The sequence below is a fragment of the Strongylocentrotus purpuratus genome, unplaced genomic scaffold (genome assembly GCF_000002235.5).
Source record: "Strongylocentrotus purpuratus isolate Spur 01 unplaced genomic scaffold, Spur_5.0 spur5_scaffold_5, whole genome shotgun sequence".
In the NCBI taxonomy this organism is placed as follows: domain Eukaryota; kingdom Metazoa; phylum Echinodermata; class Echinoidea; order Camarodonta; family Strongylocentrotidae; genus Strongylocentrotus; species Strongylocentrotus purpuratus.
The window spans coordinates 40,547,652-40,565,990 of NW_022145611.1; the positions used below are offsets into that span (position 1 = coordinate 40,547,652).

Genomic DNA, 18,339 nt, shown 5'->3' on the forward strand with positions numbered 1-18,339 from the left:
CTCCAAATTTAGTAATACATTTTGTGTGTCTACAAAGACCCGGGGTTGGATTATTTAGGAGAACGGAAGATTGATATTGTTAAGTTGTTCCATAACATCACTCAGTTTGATTTAATTCGAGATATATCTCATTAATAAAACAGTATAAAGGCTGTATGAGTCTCGAACGAACCATCGCCACTAATCTTGGTGCCAACACCGTTAAACCATGCTCCAAATTTAGTAATACATTTTGTGTGTCTATAAGACCCGGGGTTGGATTATTTAGGAGAACGGAAGATTGATATTGTTAAGTTGTTCCATAACATCACTCAGTTTGATTTAATTCGAGATATATCTCATTAATAAAACAGTATAAAGGCTGTATGAGTCTCGAACGAACCATCGCCACTAATCTTGGTGCCAACACCGTTAAACCATGCTCCAAATTTAGTAATACATTTTGTGTGTCTACAAAGACCCGGGGTTGGATTATTTAGGAGAACGGAAGATTGATATTGTTAAGTTGTTCCATAACATCTCTCAATTTGATTTAATTCGAGATATATCTCATTAATAAAAAAAAGTATAAAGGCTGTATGAGTCTCGAACGAACCATCGCCACTAATCTTGGTGCCAACACCGTTAAACCATGCTCCAAATTTAGTAATACATTTTGTGTGTCTACAAAGACCCGGGGTTGGATTATTTAGGAGAACGGAAGATTGATATTGTTAAGTTGTTCCATAACATCTCTCAATTTGATTTAATTCGAGATATATCTCATTAATAAAACAATATAAAGGCTGTATGAGTCTCGAACGACCTATCGCCAATAATCTTGGTGCCAACACCGTTAAACCATGCTCCAAATTTAGTAATACATTGTGTGTGTCTACAAAGACCCGGGGTTGGATTATTTAGGAGAACGGAAGATTGATATTGTTAAGTTGTTCCATAACATCTCTCAATTTGATTTAATTCGAGATATATCTCATTAATAAAACAATATAATGGCTGTATGAGTCTCGAACGACCTATCGCCACTAATCTTGGTGCCAACACCGTTAAACCATGCTCCAAATTTAGTAATACATTTTGTGTGTCTACAAAGACCCGGGGTTGGATTATTTAGGAGAACGGAAGATTGATATTGTTAAGTTGTTCCATAACATCACTCAGTTTGATTTAATTCGAGATATATCTCATTAATAAAACAGTATAAAGGCTGTATGAGTCTCGAACGAACCATCGCCACTAATCTTGGTGCCAACACCGTTAAACCATGCTCCAAATTTAGTAATACATTTTGTGTGTCTATAAGACCCGGGGTTGGATTATTTAGGAGAACGGAAGATTGATATTGTTAAGTTGTTCCATAACATCACTCAGTTTGATTTAATTCGAGATATATCTCATTAATAAAACAGTATAAAGGCTGTATGAGTCTCGAACGAACCATCGCCACTAATCTTGGTGCCAACACCGTTAAACCATGCTCCAAATTTAGTAATACATTTTGTGTGTCTACAAAGACCCGGGGTTGGATTATTTAGGAGAACGGAAGATTGATATTGTTAAGTTGTTCCATAACATCTCTCAATTTGATTTAATTCGAGATATATCTCATTAATAAAACAAAGTATAAAGGCTGTATGAGTCTCGAACGAACCATCGCCACTAATCTTGGTGCCAACACCGTTAAACCATGCTCCAAATTTAGTAATACATTTTGTGTGTCTACAAAGACCGGGGTTGGATTATTTAGGAGAACGGAAGATTGATATTGTTAAGTTGTTCCATAACATCTCTCAATTTGATTTAATTCGAGATATATCTCATTAATAAAACAATATAAAGGCTGTATGAGTCTCGAACGACCTATCGCCAATAATCTTGGTGCCAACACCGTTAAACCATGCTCCAAATTTAGTAATACATTGTGTGTGTCTACAAAGACCCGGGGTTGGATTATTTAGGAGAACGGAAGATTGATATTGTTAAATTGTTCCATAACATCACTCAGTTTGATTTAATTCGAGATATATCTCATTAATAAAACAGTATAAAGGCTGTATGAGTCTCGAACGAACCATCGCCACTAATCTTGGTGCCAACACCGTTAAACCATGCTCCAAATTTAGTAATACATTTTGTGTGTCTACAAAGACCCGGGGTTGGATTATTTAGGAGAACGGAAGATTGATATTGTTAAGTTGTTCCATAACATCTCTCAATTTGATTTAATTCGAGATATATCTCATTAATAAAAAAAAAATATAAAGGCTGTATGAGTCTCGAACGAACCATCGCCACTAATCTTGGTGCCAACACCGTTAAACCATGCATGCTCCAAATTAAGTAATACATTTTGTGTGTCTACAAAGACCCGGGGTTGGATTATTTAGGAGAACGGAAGATTGATATTGTTAAGTTGTTCCATAACATCTCTCAATTTGATTTAATTCGAGATATATCTCATTAATAAAACAATATAAAGGCTGTATGAGTCTCGAACGACCTATCGCCACTAATCTTGGTGCCAACACCGTTAAACCATGCTCCAAATTTAGTAATACATTTTGTGTGTCTACAAAGACCCGGGGTTGGATTATTTAGGAGAACGGAAGATTGATATTGTTAAGTTGTTCCATAACATCACTCAGTTTGATTTAATTCGAGATATATCTCATTAATAAAACAGTATAAAGGCTGTATGAGTCTCGAACGAACCATCGCCACTAATCTTGGTGCCAACACCGTTAAACCATGCTCCAAATTTAGTAATACATTTTGTGTGTCTACAAAGACCCGGGGTTGGATTATTTAGGAGAACGGAAGATTGATATTGTTAAGTTGTTCCATAACATCACTCAGTTTGATTTAATTCGAGATATATCTCATTAATAAAACAGTATAAAGGCTGTATGAGTCTCGAACGAACCATCGCCACTAATCTTGGTGCCAACACCGTTAAACCATGCTCCAAATTTAGTAATACATTTTGTGTGTCTACAAAGACCCGGGGTTGGATTATTTAGGAGAACGGAAGATTGATATTGTTAAGTTGTTCCATAACATCTCTCAATTTGATTTAATTCGAGATATATCTCATTAATAAAAAAAAGTATAAAGGCTGTATGAGTCTCGAACGAACCATCGCCACTAATCTTGGTGCCAACACCGTTAAACCATGCTCCAAATTTAGTAATACATTTTGTGTGTCTACAAAGACCCAGGGTTGGATTATTTAGGAGAACGGAAGATTGATATTGTTAAGTTGTTCCATAACATCACTCAGTTTGATAACATCGAGATATATCTCATTAATAAAACAATATAAAGGCTGTATAGTCTCAACCGAACCTACACCATTAAACTTGGTGCCAACACTGGCGTAATGATGGGGGGGGGCTGTTGCCCCCTAATAAAATTCAAATGTGGTTTATTTTTTAATATTATAAAACTAATTTACAAATGTCGTGAAATGGCATGGTATTTCCCTGAGCTTCCGGAGGCTCTGCCCCCTGGACCCCACCAAGGGCCCTAAGACGGGCCCATGGTTGCTCATCTGACCGTAAATAAATGTCTAAAAATCCTGAGCCTCCGGGGGCTCCGCCTCTTCTGGACCTCACCAAGGGCACTAAGCCAGCCCCTGGATGCTCATCTGATCGTTATTTAATGTCTAAAAACCCCTTAGATTCTGGGGCTGCACCCCCTCTACCCAATTCCAATGAGTGACGTGCATGCCAGCTTCACAAATAAGGTATCAAAATATGTTCATCCGAACGTAATTAAATGCCTAAAACCACTGAGCTTTTGGGGGCTCTGCCCCCGGACCCTACAAGGGGGCCCTAAGGCGGACCACTGGATGCTCATCTACACCCCTTGACTCCCGCCGAGTCTTTGCCCCTGGACCCTACACCAATTTACGTTCCACTTGCTTCGCTCGCTTCCCCCCAACTGATCGTTAATACATTAGACCCCCCCCCCCCCCACACTTTGAAAAACGTTCCGCGGGGCCTGCTTGTAAATGTAAGAGCAGGTTTGATGCGGATTTTTTTTCTGCACACCCCCCCCCAACGTTTTTGCTCATTACGCCACTGCTCCATCGTCCCTCGCATTTTGCCCCCCCCCCCCCCCCCGGGTCATTAAAAGAAATCGCCGCCCCTGGTGCCAACACCATTAAGCCATGCACCAAATTTAGTAATGCATTTTGTGTGTCTATAAAGACCGAGGCTTCCCAGGATCATTTAGGAGAATGGAAGATTGATATTGCTAAGTTGTTCCATAACATCACTCACTTTGATTTGATTCGAGATATATCTCATTAATAAAACAGTATGAAAGCTATATAGTCTCAAACGAACCTACACCATTAAAGCCCCACTGTCCTACTTGTAGCTACTTGCTCCCTCTATATAGTAAACTTCCCAAAACGGTGCCTGTTTGTTCCCCATAATCCTCTATTTCTCATGTTAGTTGACATCTGAGTAATGTTAATGCGATAGCCACCTGTCAGTGACTTCGCTGTGTGGTCTAATTCCTTCTGGCCCAGTAGTATTGACGGTCTTTAAACTTGGTGCCAACACCATTAAGCTATGCACCAAATTTAGTAATACCTTATGTGTATTTATAAAGACCGAGGTTTCCCAGGTTTATTTAGGAAAATGAACTTTAAATACTGGTAAGTTGTTCGATCACAAGTCATCATTCAGTTTGTTACCACTGTACATAATATATCTCATTAATAAAACAGTAGAATGGCTATACACCATTAAACTTGGTGCCAACACCATTAAACCATGCACCAAATTTAGTAATACATATTATTTGTATCTATAAAGACCGAGGTTTTCCCGGGTTTATTTAGGAGAATGGAAGATTGATTTTGTTAAGTTGTTCGATAAAATCACTCAGTTTGATTGGATTGCGCATTATATCTCTTATGAAATGGTGTAAAAGTCTCTAAAGAGAAAAAAATAAAGAGAGAAAGAGAGAGAGAGAGAGAAGGAAAAGATGGGAAAGGGAAAGAGAAAGAAAGGGAAAGAAAGAAGATGTTGCTTCCCCCTCCCCCCTCCAAGCAAAACAAAAAGAGAGAAGAAGGAAAGGGAAAGAAAAAGGGAAAAGAGGAGATAACGGAAATGAAAACAAGAGGAAGAAGAAAAGAAAAGAAGGGAAATATCAGTTACTATTTTCCCGCCAACATGTTGTGGATCGGGGGGGGGGGAAGGCCCTTGCCTCCCCCCCCCCCCCCCGCTAAAAAAAGAGAGAAAAAAGGGGGAAGGGAAAGGGAGAGCTAAAAGGGAACAAAAAAAGAGGAAGAAGAAAAGAAAAGGGTGTAAAGAAGGAGAGATCAGTTGCGATTAATCCCGCCAATAACGTGTGGATCGGGGGCCGGAAGGCCCTTGCCTACCCCACCCCCAGCAAACTTAAAAGAGAGAGAAGGAAGGGAAGGGAAAGGGAAAAAGGAGAGAAAGGGAAAGGTAAAAAGAATAATAAGTACAGGCGCGCCGGAAGCAGTTTGGGATTGGGGGGGCAAACATTCCAGGGGGCTCACTTTCCAGGGGCAGTGACGTAATGAGAAAAAAAGTTCGGAAGGGGGGGTGGGGGCAGACGAAAAATCTGCATCACCACCAGTCTTACACGTTACATGCAGGTCCCGCGGAACGTTTTTCAAAGTGGAGTATTATCGATCAGGTAGAGGGTAAATCGGGTAAATCGGTGTGGGGTCCAGGGCATGAGCCTCGGCAGGGGGTCAAGGGGCTGAGCCCCCGGAAGCTCAGGGGTTTTAGGTATTTAATTACGGTTAGATGAGCATCCAGGGGCCCTCTGTAAGGCAATTGACGTGTTCCAAGGGGGGGAGGGGGAGAGCCCCCAGAAGCTCAGAGGTTTTAGGTATTTAATAACGGTCAGATGAGCATCCAGGGGCCCGCCTTAGGGCCCTTGGTGGGGTCCAGGGGGCAGAGCCCCCGGAAGCTCAGGTGTTTAAGGTATTTAATTATGGTCAGATGAGCATCCAGGGGCCCGCCTTAGGGCCCTTGGTGGGGTCCAGGGGGCAGAGCCCCCGGAAGCACAGGGGTTTTAGGTATTTAATAACGGTCAAATGAGCATCCAGGGGCCCGCCTTAGGGCCCTTGGTGGGGTCCAGAGGGCAGAGCCCCCGAAAGCTCAGGGGTTTTAGGTATTTAATTAGGGTCAGATGAGCATCCAGGGGCCCGCCTTAGGGCCCTTGGTGGGGTCCAGGGGGCAAAGCCCCGGAAGCTCAGGGGTTTGAGGTATTATTTTTTTTCTCCGTCTTTCTTTCTTTTTTTCTTTAACATATTTTTTTTTAAAGGAGGGGGGGGGGGGTCGAGCCCAGCCACTTTGCAGACCATGACCTAAAGGCTTCTAAATAAGCGTATTTCGCCCGACTGTAATGTGGGAATTTCTTAATTTCCAACAAACGCATAAAAAGGTATGACTTACCAAAAAAATGGAGAAAAAATGCCAGAAAATCATGTCACAACATCAACATTTGTAAATCACTCGTTTCGAATAAGAAATACATTACCCCCCCCCCCCCCCCATCAGTACGCCAGCGTTCAGGGGCTCATGTCTTCTCACCCCTATAACAAAAAAACGGACACGCTTTCCCATTCTCGCACAATATGTCCACGATATGCGCGTATCGCTATTATAGAGACCTCCATTTAAAATACCGTATAGGTGGCATGCGCAATGTTTATGAAATTTAATTCCTGTGAACTTTCCTTTTTCTTTGATTGGAATTGTATATGTGATTTAATTCAGGTTTTTTATTATTGTTACGTTCTTTCGGATTAAAAATACAAACCATGTTTACTCCTTTACTGTTATTTATTTTTTTTTTTTTGGAGGGGGGGGGCGTTTTTGGGGGCAAAAATGCGTTTTGCCCCCCCCCCCCCACTTTTTTGATTGGGGGGGGCAACTGCCCCCCCTACCCCCCCCCCCCCCCACTTCCGGCGCCTATGAGAAGAAAGGTAGGGACATCAGTTGCGATTTTTTCCGCCAACGAGGTGTGGATCAGGAGAACGAAAGGCCCTTGCACCCCCCCCCCCCCCACCCGAACAAACAGAGAGAGAGGAGGAAAGGGAAAGAGGAGAGAAAGGGAAATAAATTAAAGAGGAAGAAGAAAAGAAAATGGGGAAAAGAAGGTAAGATTAGTTGCGATATTTATCGCTTCTTCTATCATCATTAGGAAGTTTTGGCAACCGGCGACGGGGGCCTTCTACAACGCTTCTACATCTCAGAGCGAAAATTTCCGCGTAGCGTCCAAACCTACGACGGTATTCAGCCTGATTAGCGTCGTTTGTCAAGCTATTACGGAGTGGCGAGCTCATTTAAATACCCCGTAGTCAGCATTTGGGTGGGGGTGTGGTTCCACCCCCCCCCCCCCTCATACCGGTGATTTACAAATGTTGCTGAATTGACATAATTTTCCGAGATTTTTCTCACTTTTTAGTAAATTGTACTTTTTTATGCGTTTCTTGGAAAATGACAAATTCCTAAAATTAGCGTCAGGCGAGAAATCTGCTTATTTAGAGGCTTACATGTCAGGGCCCGCGGAACCGCGGGGCTCGGGGGCCTCAAGCTTCCCCTCCCACTTTTTTTGAAAAGTATATCAAAGAGAAATAGAAAGAAAGAGAGAAAGAAAGAAAGAATAGTGACCTGCCAGTGTCACAAAATATTTGATCCTGGGGCCTCACAGTTACATTCATAGTTCAGTGGCAAAGCAATGGCCTCGTATCTGTGAGGCCCCAGGATCAAAACCGTGTCGATGTGCTATATTAGTGCCCTTTTGTTGTGGGGCATTAATCTTCTTTACTGTCATTTATGACTTAAGGGCGTAGGTCCCCTAGTTGATAAGCATAGTAGCATACACATGCTTTAGCAGTCCCGCAAAACAAACACTGGCAAATTATTGTTCAATAAAATCTGAGAATGTATACTATTATCTAGATAATAGATAGAATAAATCATTGTCAAAATAATTCCATAAATTGGGGTAAAAAAAAAATATTCCAACTATATGAGCGACAGTGTATCAAAATATGCTCATCTGACCGTAATTAAATGCCTAAAACCCCTAAGCTTTCGGAGGCTCCCCCCCCCCTTGACCCCACCTAGGGCTCAAAGACGGGCCCCTAGATGCTCATCTGACGGTAATTTAATGCCTAATACGCCTGAGCTTCTGGCCCGGTCCCCCGGAGGGACCGCATGCGTGTTCCCAAAATCACCGGCTCGTAACAAAGAAAAAGATCTACCCGTATTGACTTTACACACCGGACTTATGCTGGCTGGGGGGGGGGGTGCTGGGAACACGCATATGCGTACCCTAAAAAACACTGACTGGGGGCCGGGGCTTCTGGTGGCTCCGCCCCCTGGACCCCACGCCAATTAATATCATGCCTGTGTCACAAATAAGCTATCAAAATATCTTCATTTGACCTTATTTAAATGCCTAAAACCAGGGGCAGATCTACGGGGGGGGGGGGGTTAGGGGGTTTAACCCCCCCCCCCCCCCCCTCCTTAGAATGCCAAGTGAAAATGTGAGTATGCATAGAAAAACGCCACATTTTGAGAAGATACTCATCTGGTAACTTAACCAATCACAAGTCATGATAACGTTATCATGCACTGTATTTTATGGTCTCCATTGTGTGAGTATATAGAGGCCAGAAAAACATCACTAATGCTATGGTCACATTACCCAAAAGTAGCCTGCTCGGCGGCCGAGCGGCGAGTTTTTAACCAATTCTGCCGGCGGCTGCCCGGCCACCGAGCGGCGGCCGCCCAGGCACCGCTCGTTTTTAGGGCATCGCTCGGTCGCCGCTGAAGTTTTAGCGCGGAGTTAAAATTTGGGCGGCGCCTGCTCACTTTTCACTCGCCGCCCAAAATACGCTCGGTGCCTGGGCGGTCGCCGCCCGGGCACCTACCTAATCGCTGGGCGATGCCTAATTCCAGCAGCGACCGAGCAGGCTACTGATCGGTCGGTCGCTGTTCTGATTTGTGACCATAGCTTTACGGGGGTAAAAAATAGCACCAAAAAATAATCGCGTCACCGTCATTGGGTCAACAAAAAAATTGCCTCGCCGCTACGCGGCTCTATGACGACGCTCTGTATTGTCATTGGGTCAACAACAAAAAAACAAAAAAAATCGCCGCTTCTCGGCTCGTGGACGATGCTCAGCATCGTCATTTGGTCAACCCCCTCCCCTTAGCAAAACGCTAGATTCGACCCTGAAAACCCCCGAGCTTCCGGAGGCTCCGCCCCCCCCCCCAACCACAACAGGGGGCCTAAGGCGGGCCACTGAATGCTTATCTGACCGTTATAATATGCCTAAAATCCCTGAGTTTCGGGGGCTCAGCCCCCCTGGACCCCACGCCAATTAGTGACCTGCCAGTGTCATGAGTAAGGTATCAAAATATGCTCATCTGACCATAATTAAATGCCGAAACCCCCTGAGCTTTCGGGGGCTCCGCCCCTTGACTCCCCCCCCCCCCCCCGCCGGGCCTTTTCACCTAGACCACACACCAACTTACGCTACGCTCTATCTCATCATGAATACTTCAGCCTCCCCCATCCACTTTGAAAAACGTTCAGCGGGGCCTGCATGTAAGAATGGGGTGATGCGGATTTGTTGTCTGTCCCAAACGTTTTCGCTCATTACGCCAATGCTGGTCACCATTACGTACCAGTATTTGGTACGCATAATTTCAAATGTGCCCCCCCCCCCCGCCCCTAAGAAATCCTGGATCCGCGCCTGCATGCACGCACGGTCAGGCACTAGTGTAGGAAAACTTCAAATGTAAATCAGTTATACGGTATGATAAAATAACTTTTCTGTGGCCTTACGAAAAAGTATTTATTTAGTCAGGCCTAAATTGAGTTGCAAAACAATTATTGTGTTAAAAGGAAAAAACAAATTTGATGACATTCTAAATTCTCCAATTACCAATACAATTGGAGAGTGAGTACTCGTTTTTGTTTTTGTTCAAAACTTACTCAATAAAAACAGTGGCCCGGATACTTCAGCCTCTCGCCAAACGTTACTTTGTATGAGAGGGTGGAGTATCTGCCTTTACAACTTTAACATGCTTGTTCCAAAGAACCTGCTATTTGTAAAAGTGACATAGTAAACAACTTTTCATTCTGGTTCTGAAGAGTATAAAACACAACTTGTAATCATAATTATTACAGGTCAATAAAGTCTACTTTTTGAAACTTGATACGGAGCCCGACATCTTTATCATATCACGTGCGACAATGACTTGTTTTCACACATAAAATATTTAGGCTGATCCTATAAAAAAAAATGGTTATTAATTGTATTATAAATGAATATTGATTGTATTGAAAATGATTATTGATTTACATTTTCTGGCCATCTCAGGTACATAACTATTTGATATGATCGCGGAGTATTAATGAACTCTTGCAGCTCCTGCAAGAGCCGACGTATGTTGATAACGATTCACAAAACTCAGTCTTTAGGGCGAGTTTCGAGGAGGTTAGCGTACATGACCATGATGACACCCACAACAATTAACCTTATTCATTACCCAACAAAACACGAAGAAAGAGCTCCTCGACACCATTGGTGTAAACATCCATTTTCTTTCGGAATTTAGAGACTTTAACCATTATAATACTCTGTATGGACTTTAAAATCTCTTAATGTTCTTCCGGCGGAAGAGGGATATGAATTTGCACCCCTCCCTCCCCCCCCCCCCCCCACGAGACCAAGCACCAGATATGCCACTGATGAACAAGGCGTACTGATGGGGGGGGCAATATTGATACCAGTGAATGTTGCTGAAATGACATAATTTTCCGGGATATTTCCTCGCTTTTTAGTAACTTATACTTTTTTATGGGTTTGTTGGAAAATTACAAATTCCCAAATTTTACAGTCAAACAAGAAATATGCTTTTCTTAAGGCCAACATGGAGGGGGCCGTGGAACGGTGTTATCAAGACCCCCCCCCCCGCCCCCACATGCTTTTTTGAAAGAGTATATAAAAAGAGGTATGGAAAGAAAGGGAGAAAGAAAAAAATAGTGACCTACCAATGCCACAAATTAATGAGGTATCAAAATATGCTCATCTAAACCGTGATTAAATACCTAAAACCCCCTGAGCTTCCGGCGGCTCTGCCCCCTGGGCCCCACCTAGGGCCTTAAGGCAGGCCCCTATATGCTCATCTGACCGTAATTAAATGCCTAAAACCCCTGAGTCTACGGGAGCTCCGCCCCCTCGGCCCAACCAGGGGCCCTACGCTGCCCTGTGGATGCTCATCTGACAATAATTTAATGCCTCAAACCCCTGAGCTTCTGGGGGGCTCCGCCCGCTCTACCCTACGCCAAATAGTGTGATGTCAGTGTCACAAAATAAGGTGTCAAAAGGTATAGCCTTTATATATTGTTTTATTGATGAGATATATCTCGAATCAAATCAAACTGAGTGATGTAATGGGACAACTTAACAATATCAATCTTCCGTTCTCCTAAATAATCCAAACCCGGGTCTTTGTACACTCAAAAAAAAAAAGTGCTAAATTTAGCACTTAAAGATTCAATTTTAGCACTTTTTAGGAGCTCGCATAGTGACTGCACTCGAAGTGCTGAGTTAGCACTTGCACCCGGGCTACTTTGCTAGCACCCAAAGGAGCTGACTGTTGTGCACTTAAAGTGCCAAGTTTTGCTCTCTTTTGGGTGCTAGCAGAATAGCCCTTGTGCAAGTGCTAACTCATGCGTTGTTTGACATGCCCCATCTACATTTGGTATGTGGTCAAGGTGGATGTCCTTCGTCATTTACCACTTTCAACTCTTACAGGAAACATTTATTAAACCAACATCCACAAGAAGAACCTGAACCTGAAGTTGTACAGGGTATGGAGGGTCTAGTTGATGCTGATTTTGGTGTTGCTGTTGGTGAAGTGCATAATCCTGCAGCAGATGATGCATTTGATGATGATGATGATAGGATAGGCCTACTACAAGAACAAGATGGAGCAATGCATAATGACAGTACAAGACACTATGAATATGACAGACAATGAAAGCGGACAAAATATACAGTTCCTTAGGTAGACAAAGGAACGTCCCTTCACTGCTATTATGTAAAAATGTGTAGAACAGGTGTCACATGCATATTCACCTGTTCTACACATTTTACATAATAGCAGTCAAGGGATGTTCCTTTGTCTACCTGAGGAACTGTATATTTTGTCCGCTTTCATTGTCTGTCATGTTCATAGTGAGACCAGCTGCATTTTTCATTGGTTCTCTTTTATCAAACACCAACATGACCCATGCTATGACAAACAGAGTGTTATCTGCTGCAACAGCTTTGAATACTGATGTTGTTGACAGTTTAAGGAGCAAAGTTATTCAGACTTTTGAGGCCTTGGGTATTGACCTGGAGAATGAAGAATGTAAGAATCTCTTAGCTGAATTTGATTCAAAAACAAATATTCACAAGGTAACAGCTATTATACTAACCGACCAATCAGATCAGGTTATGCAGTCAGCACTCGATGTTAAGTGCTGCATATTGTTATAGCACTCGTTTTCTGCACTCAAATATTCAGCACGTTTCGGTTTCCTTGTTAAAGTTAACCCGTCAAGTGCTGATTTTGGCACTTCAAGTGCAGAATCTCACTCAGCACCCAACATTTAGCACCTCAGTTTTTTGCGTGTAGACACACAAAATGTATTACTAAATTTGGAGCATGGTTTAACGGTGTTGGCACCAAGATTAGTGGCGATGGTTCGTTCGAGACTCATACAGCCTTTATACTGTTTTATTAATGAGATATATCTCGAATTAAATCAAATTGAGAGATGTTATGGAACAACTTAACAATATCAATCTTCCGTTCTCCAAAATAATCCTACCCCGGGTCTTTGTAGACACACAAAATGTATTACTAAATTTGGAGCATGGTTTAACGGTGTTGGCACCAAGATTAGTGGCGATGGTTCGTTCGAGACTCATACAGCCTTTATACTGTTTTATTAATGAGATATATCTCGAATTAAATCAAACTGAGTGATGTTATGGAACAACTTAACAATATCAATCTTCCGTTCTCCTAAATAATCCAACCCCGGGTCTTTGTAGACACACAAAATGTATTACTAAATTTGGAGCATGGTTTAACGGTGTTGGCACCAAGATTAGTGGCGATGGTTCGTTCGAGACTCATACAGCCTTTATACTGTTTTATTAATGAGATATATCTCGAATTAAATCAAACTGAGTGATGTTATGGAACAACTTAACAATATGAATCTTCCGTTCTCCAAAATAATCCTACCCCGGGTCTTTGTAGACACACAAAACGTATTACTAAATTTGGAGCATGGTTTAACGGTGTTGGCACCAAGATTAGTGGCGATGGTTCGTTCGAGACTCATACAGCCTTTATACTGTTTTATTAATGAGATATATCTCGAATTAAATCAAATTGAGAGATGTTATGGAACAACTTAACAATATCAATCTTCCGTTCTCCTAAATAATCCAACCCCGGGTCTTTGTAGACACACAAAATGTATTACTAAATTTGGAGCATGGTTTAACGGTGTTGGCACCAAGATTAGTGGCGATGGTTCGTTCGAGACTCATACAGCCTTTATACTGTTTTATTAATGAGATATATCTCGAATTAAATCAAACTGAGTGATGTTATGGAACAACTTAACAATATGAATCTTCCGTTCTCCAAAATAATCCTACCCCGGGTCTTTGTAGACACACAAAACGTATTACTAAATTTGGAGCATGGTTTAACGGTGTTGGCACCAAGATTAGTGGCGATGGTTCGTTCGAGACTCATACAGCCTTTATACTGTTTTATTAATGAGATATATCTCGAATTAAATCAAATTGAGAGATGTTATGGAACAACTTAACAATATCAATCTTCCGTTCTCCTAAATAATCCAACCCCGGGTCTTTGTAGACACACAAAATGTATTACTAAATTTGGAGCATGGTTTAACGGTGTTGGCACCAAGATTAGTGGCGATGGTTCGTTCGAGACTCATACAGCCTTTATACTGTTTTATTAATGAGATATATCTCGAATTAAATCAAACTGAGTGATGTTATGGAACAACTTAACAATATGAATCTTCCGTTCTCCAAAATAATCCTACCCCGGGTCTTTGTAGACACACAAAACGTATTACTAAATTTGGAGCATGGTTTAACGGTGTTGGCACCAAGATTAGTGGCGATCGATGGTTCGTTCGAGACTCATACAGCCTTTATACTGTTTTATTAATGAGATATATCTCGAATTAAATCAAACTGAGTGATGTTATGGAACAACTTAACAATATCAATCTTCCGTTCTCCTAAATAATCCAACCCCGGGTCTTTGTAGACACACAAAATGTATTACTAAATTTGGAGCATGGTTTAACGGTGTTGGCACCAAGATTAGTGGCGATGGTTCGTTCGAGACTCATACAGCCTTTATACTGTTTTATTAATGAGATATATCTCGAATTAAATCAAACTGAGTGATGTTATGGAACAACTTAACAATATGAATCTTCCGTTCTCCAAAATAATCCTACCCCGGGTCTTTGTAGACACACAAAACGTATTACTAAATTTGGAGCATGGTTTAACGGTGTTGGCACCAAGATTAGTGGCGATGGTTCGTTCGAGACTCATACAGCCTTTATACTGTTTTATTAATGAGATATATCTCGAATTAAATCAAATTGAGAGATGTTATGGAACAACTTAACAATATCAATCTTCCGTTCTCCTAAATAATCAAACCCCGGGTCTTTGTAGACACACAAAATGTATTACTAAATTTGGAGCATGGTTTAACGGTGTTGGCACCAAGATTAGTGGCGATGGTTCGTTCGAGACTCATACAGCCTTTATACTGTTTTATTAATGAGATATATCTCGAATTAAATCAAACTGAGTGATGTTATGGAACAACTTAACAATATGAATCTTCCGTTCTCCAAAATAATCCTACCCCGGGTCTTTGTAGACACACAAAACGTATTACTAAATTTGGAGCATGGTTTAACGGTGTTGGCACCAAGATTAGTGGCGATCGATGGTTCGTTCGAGACTCATACAGCCTTTATACTGTTTTATTAATGATATATATCTCGAATTAAATCAAACTGAGTGATGTTATTGAACAACTAAACAGTACTAAATGTCCATTTTTCTAGATAAACTATCATTACAAAACTAGCTAGATTAGGGAGTGTATAGCCGCTCCGAGGAACGTTTGCTATTCTCAATTTCCTGCTTGTACTTGGCTTCACGGAGTAATTCGTCCTTTATAATGATTCTCTTCATTCCGGAGCAATGTACATGTAAATGCTTACGAACGTACTCGTGTACTAGTACATGTGTATATGACAGAGTACGCACGCCGCACGTCTGTGACGTAGGGAATAATGAATATTCATATCGCCGTTAATCTTGGTGCCAATATATGCTACCAGGGGGCATAATTCTAGAATGAGTACATGTACTGTCTTGGTCACGCGCTGGTGCCTGCCTGAGGGGCGTGGCAAGTCGTGATGTCTGTCCAACTGGTTGGTCGTGGGGGGGGGGGGGTGTAGTAGGTCTGTCAGGGGGTGTTGGGCTAGCTGGCCTGTGTGTTTACACTAGTTTCTGTTGTAATGGGGCTCTGAGATTTGTTGGGGAAATTTCAGGAACAGTTATTCCCATCTTTTTGGCATAGGCCCGTGTTATTCTCCTATCCATGGGTTGGACTGGGTTAAGGGTGTACATAATTATGAACAAATTCACTCTCGTCAAATAAGCAGCATGAAATGGGGACAACCCTATCAATCTCATCATGGTCGACAGAAGGGGCTCGAGAAAGAAAATCTGCCAGAACGAGTTCAGTACCCTTTTTGTATCCAATTTGAAAGGAGTATTCAGATAATTTCAAAATCAATTTTTGCAGTCGTGTTGTGCACGGTGCATCTTTTGACTTCAAAATCTGAACAATTGAACTATGATCAACGAATGCATTAATTAAACTCACATCCTTTATAAAAGCAAATGCTGAAAGTAACTTGGCGAAGAAATTTCACATAATCACTCAAAATGGGCAAATTATACATGTCCGGATAGCGTAGACCAATATGAAGACACACATTCTGCTCTAAAGTCTTGTAAATATAAATGAAACGCGGTAAGAAGCTTTTTCCAAGAACCTTCTCAGAACTACAATTCCTGGCTTGAACATTTTGTTCGCGCAGTAGGCCGATTGTGACGTCCCTGGTTGGGCACGATCGCAATTCTAGGCCTAAAGCTCGCCTCTCGCACAGCTCGCGTGCGGTATTTTGCATAGCTATACGTATACATTATCCAGACTTTTCATGCTTCTTATACCAGGCGCGGATCCAGGATTTCTTAGGGGAGGGGGCCCAACTTTTTTTTTTTTTTTGCTCCCGAAAATTTGAAATTCGCGCCGGCCGAAAAGTCGCTCAGTGGGGGGGGGGGGGGGGGGGGGGGTACAGAGCACAATTTTTTTTTTTTTTTTTTTTTTTTTTGCTCCCGAAAATTTGAAAAACGCGCCGGCCAAAAATTCGCTCAGTGGGGGGGGGGGGGGGGGGGGGGGGGGGGGGGGGGGGGGGGGGGGGTAGTGAGCACATTTTTTTTTTTTGGATCCTCAAAAAAATTTCAATTTGCACCCCCCCCTTGAGCGCCAGGGGGGGGCCCAACCCCCAAAAATCGTAAAAATCACGTGATTTTACATGATTTTTTTCTCAAGGGGGGGGCCCGGGCCCCCCGGGCCCCCCCCCCCCCCTGGATCCGCCACTGTCTTATACTGACCAGGAAGTGGAATAACAATCTCTAGAAATCATGTAATTACATATAATATTAAGCAAATGTATGAAATATAATACGAGGGGTGAATCGTGCAATTCGATTTGTCCAAATACCCTTCCGTTCTGTGTAATTTGCTGAGATGTTTTGTATTTGTTCGGTCATCATGCCTTGGCGTGATAGTGATTGCTGTTGATCATATAAGGAGACCATGATGAGTGAATCGCGAGCGTCCTTTTGCATTTGTATGATGTCCTGCAGCAGCAGTTCTATTTATGAATGGTGCATATTTGTAATTGATTTTCGCCAAATATAATCTCACATCTAATCATTTTTGTTTTATTATCCGTGAAATTTGCCAAAAAGCCCCACACATCCCGAAAAATTAGAAAGTGTCTCGCCCAGTCATGACAGATCGATCGCCAGTTGAGCGGGGCCGGGGGAGCTGAGCGGCAGCTGGCAGCTCAGCCAGCTCGCGCTAATATGCTATCACTTGACCTGCACCAGCATCGACGCAGTCTTCTCCGAATTGTTCTCTTTCTTCCATCTCTCCTATATCCCCATCATCATCATCATCATCACTATCATTACCAGTACCACTGTTGTGGAGCTGCAGTGCTCATCAACTTCGAATTCTAAATCGAGTAAACCCTCTTCTTCGAGTTCGGACATTTTGATCAGATATTGAGCGTTCGAGTGGCGTTTGTATACGTATCATGCATGCAGGCGAGAGATGTGTGAGAGCATGTGCCCAACCTCCTACGTCACAAATCGTACGTCACGATAGCGGGCCGATCAAGGGCGGAATAATCGGGTAGTAATTTTACCACTTTTAAAAGCAGATAAGTCAAATCTGTAACAATTTTTGAAAACTAAATATGAACCATTAGAAAGATTGTAACATTAACTTTGCAATGATACCAACATTATTAAGGTCACACTGTATCTCTGACATGCATCGGACAATACTTTCGAGTAATAATCCATAATACGTTCCTGTCCATTAATAAGTTGAGTCAAGTAAGAGCCGGTAGCAGTCCGAGAAGTGTCACTGTATAATGAGAATCGTCCTGTACTTTGGGGCATGTGTAAGACTGGAGGGTTGGTCATTAGCTCTTTAACTTTGTTACAGGCAGTCTCGTGTTTGTCAACCCAGACGAATTTGTTTTTCTTTCTAGTCAGTTGGTGTAGTGGTTTGAGACCAGATTGTATGTCGGGGAAAAATCCTGCAACATAGTTCACTGCTTCCACTAGTCTCCTAACTTGTCTGGGGGTCTTCGGTTTGGGCATGCCATGGATAGCAGCACACCTGTCACGGAGGGGTTGAAAACATGCATTTCCCTCCTTATTGACAGTGATTCGGTGGCCCATATAATCGACATCAGTGCGGAAGAGCTTGCACTTTTTCGGGCTGACTTTAAGTCCATTGTCAGAGAGGGCCTTTAATACATCTATCAAGTGGGATCGATGGGATGTCTTGTCTTGGCTGAATAGTTATAATGTCG

The 18,339-nt window shown here is 42.3% G+C and overlaps 1 protein-coding gene across 1 annotated transcript in view; it reads right to left on the minus strand.

The window, feature by feature from the left end:
• Positions 1-17,381, minus strand: part of LOC105437572 (platelet endothelial aggregation receptor 1-like) — a 69,895-nt gene extending 52,514 nt beyond the window's left edge. The window contains exon 1 of the mRNA XM_030999211.1: positions 17,333-17,381. Within this exon, the coding sequence (XP_030855071.1) occupies positions 17,333-17,381 (49 nt within the window). The remainder of the gene's footprint in view (positions 1-17,332) is intronic.
• Between the last annotated feature and the right edge of the window lie 958 nt (positions 17,382-18,339).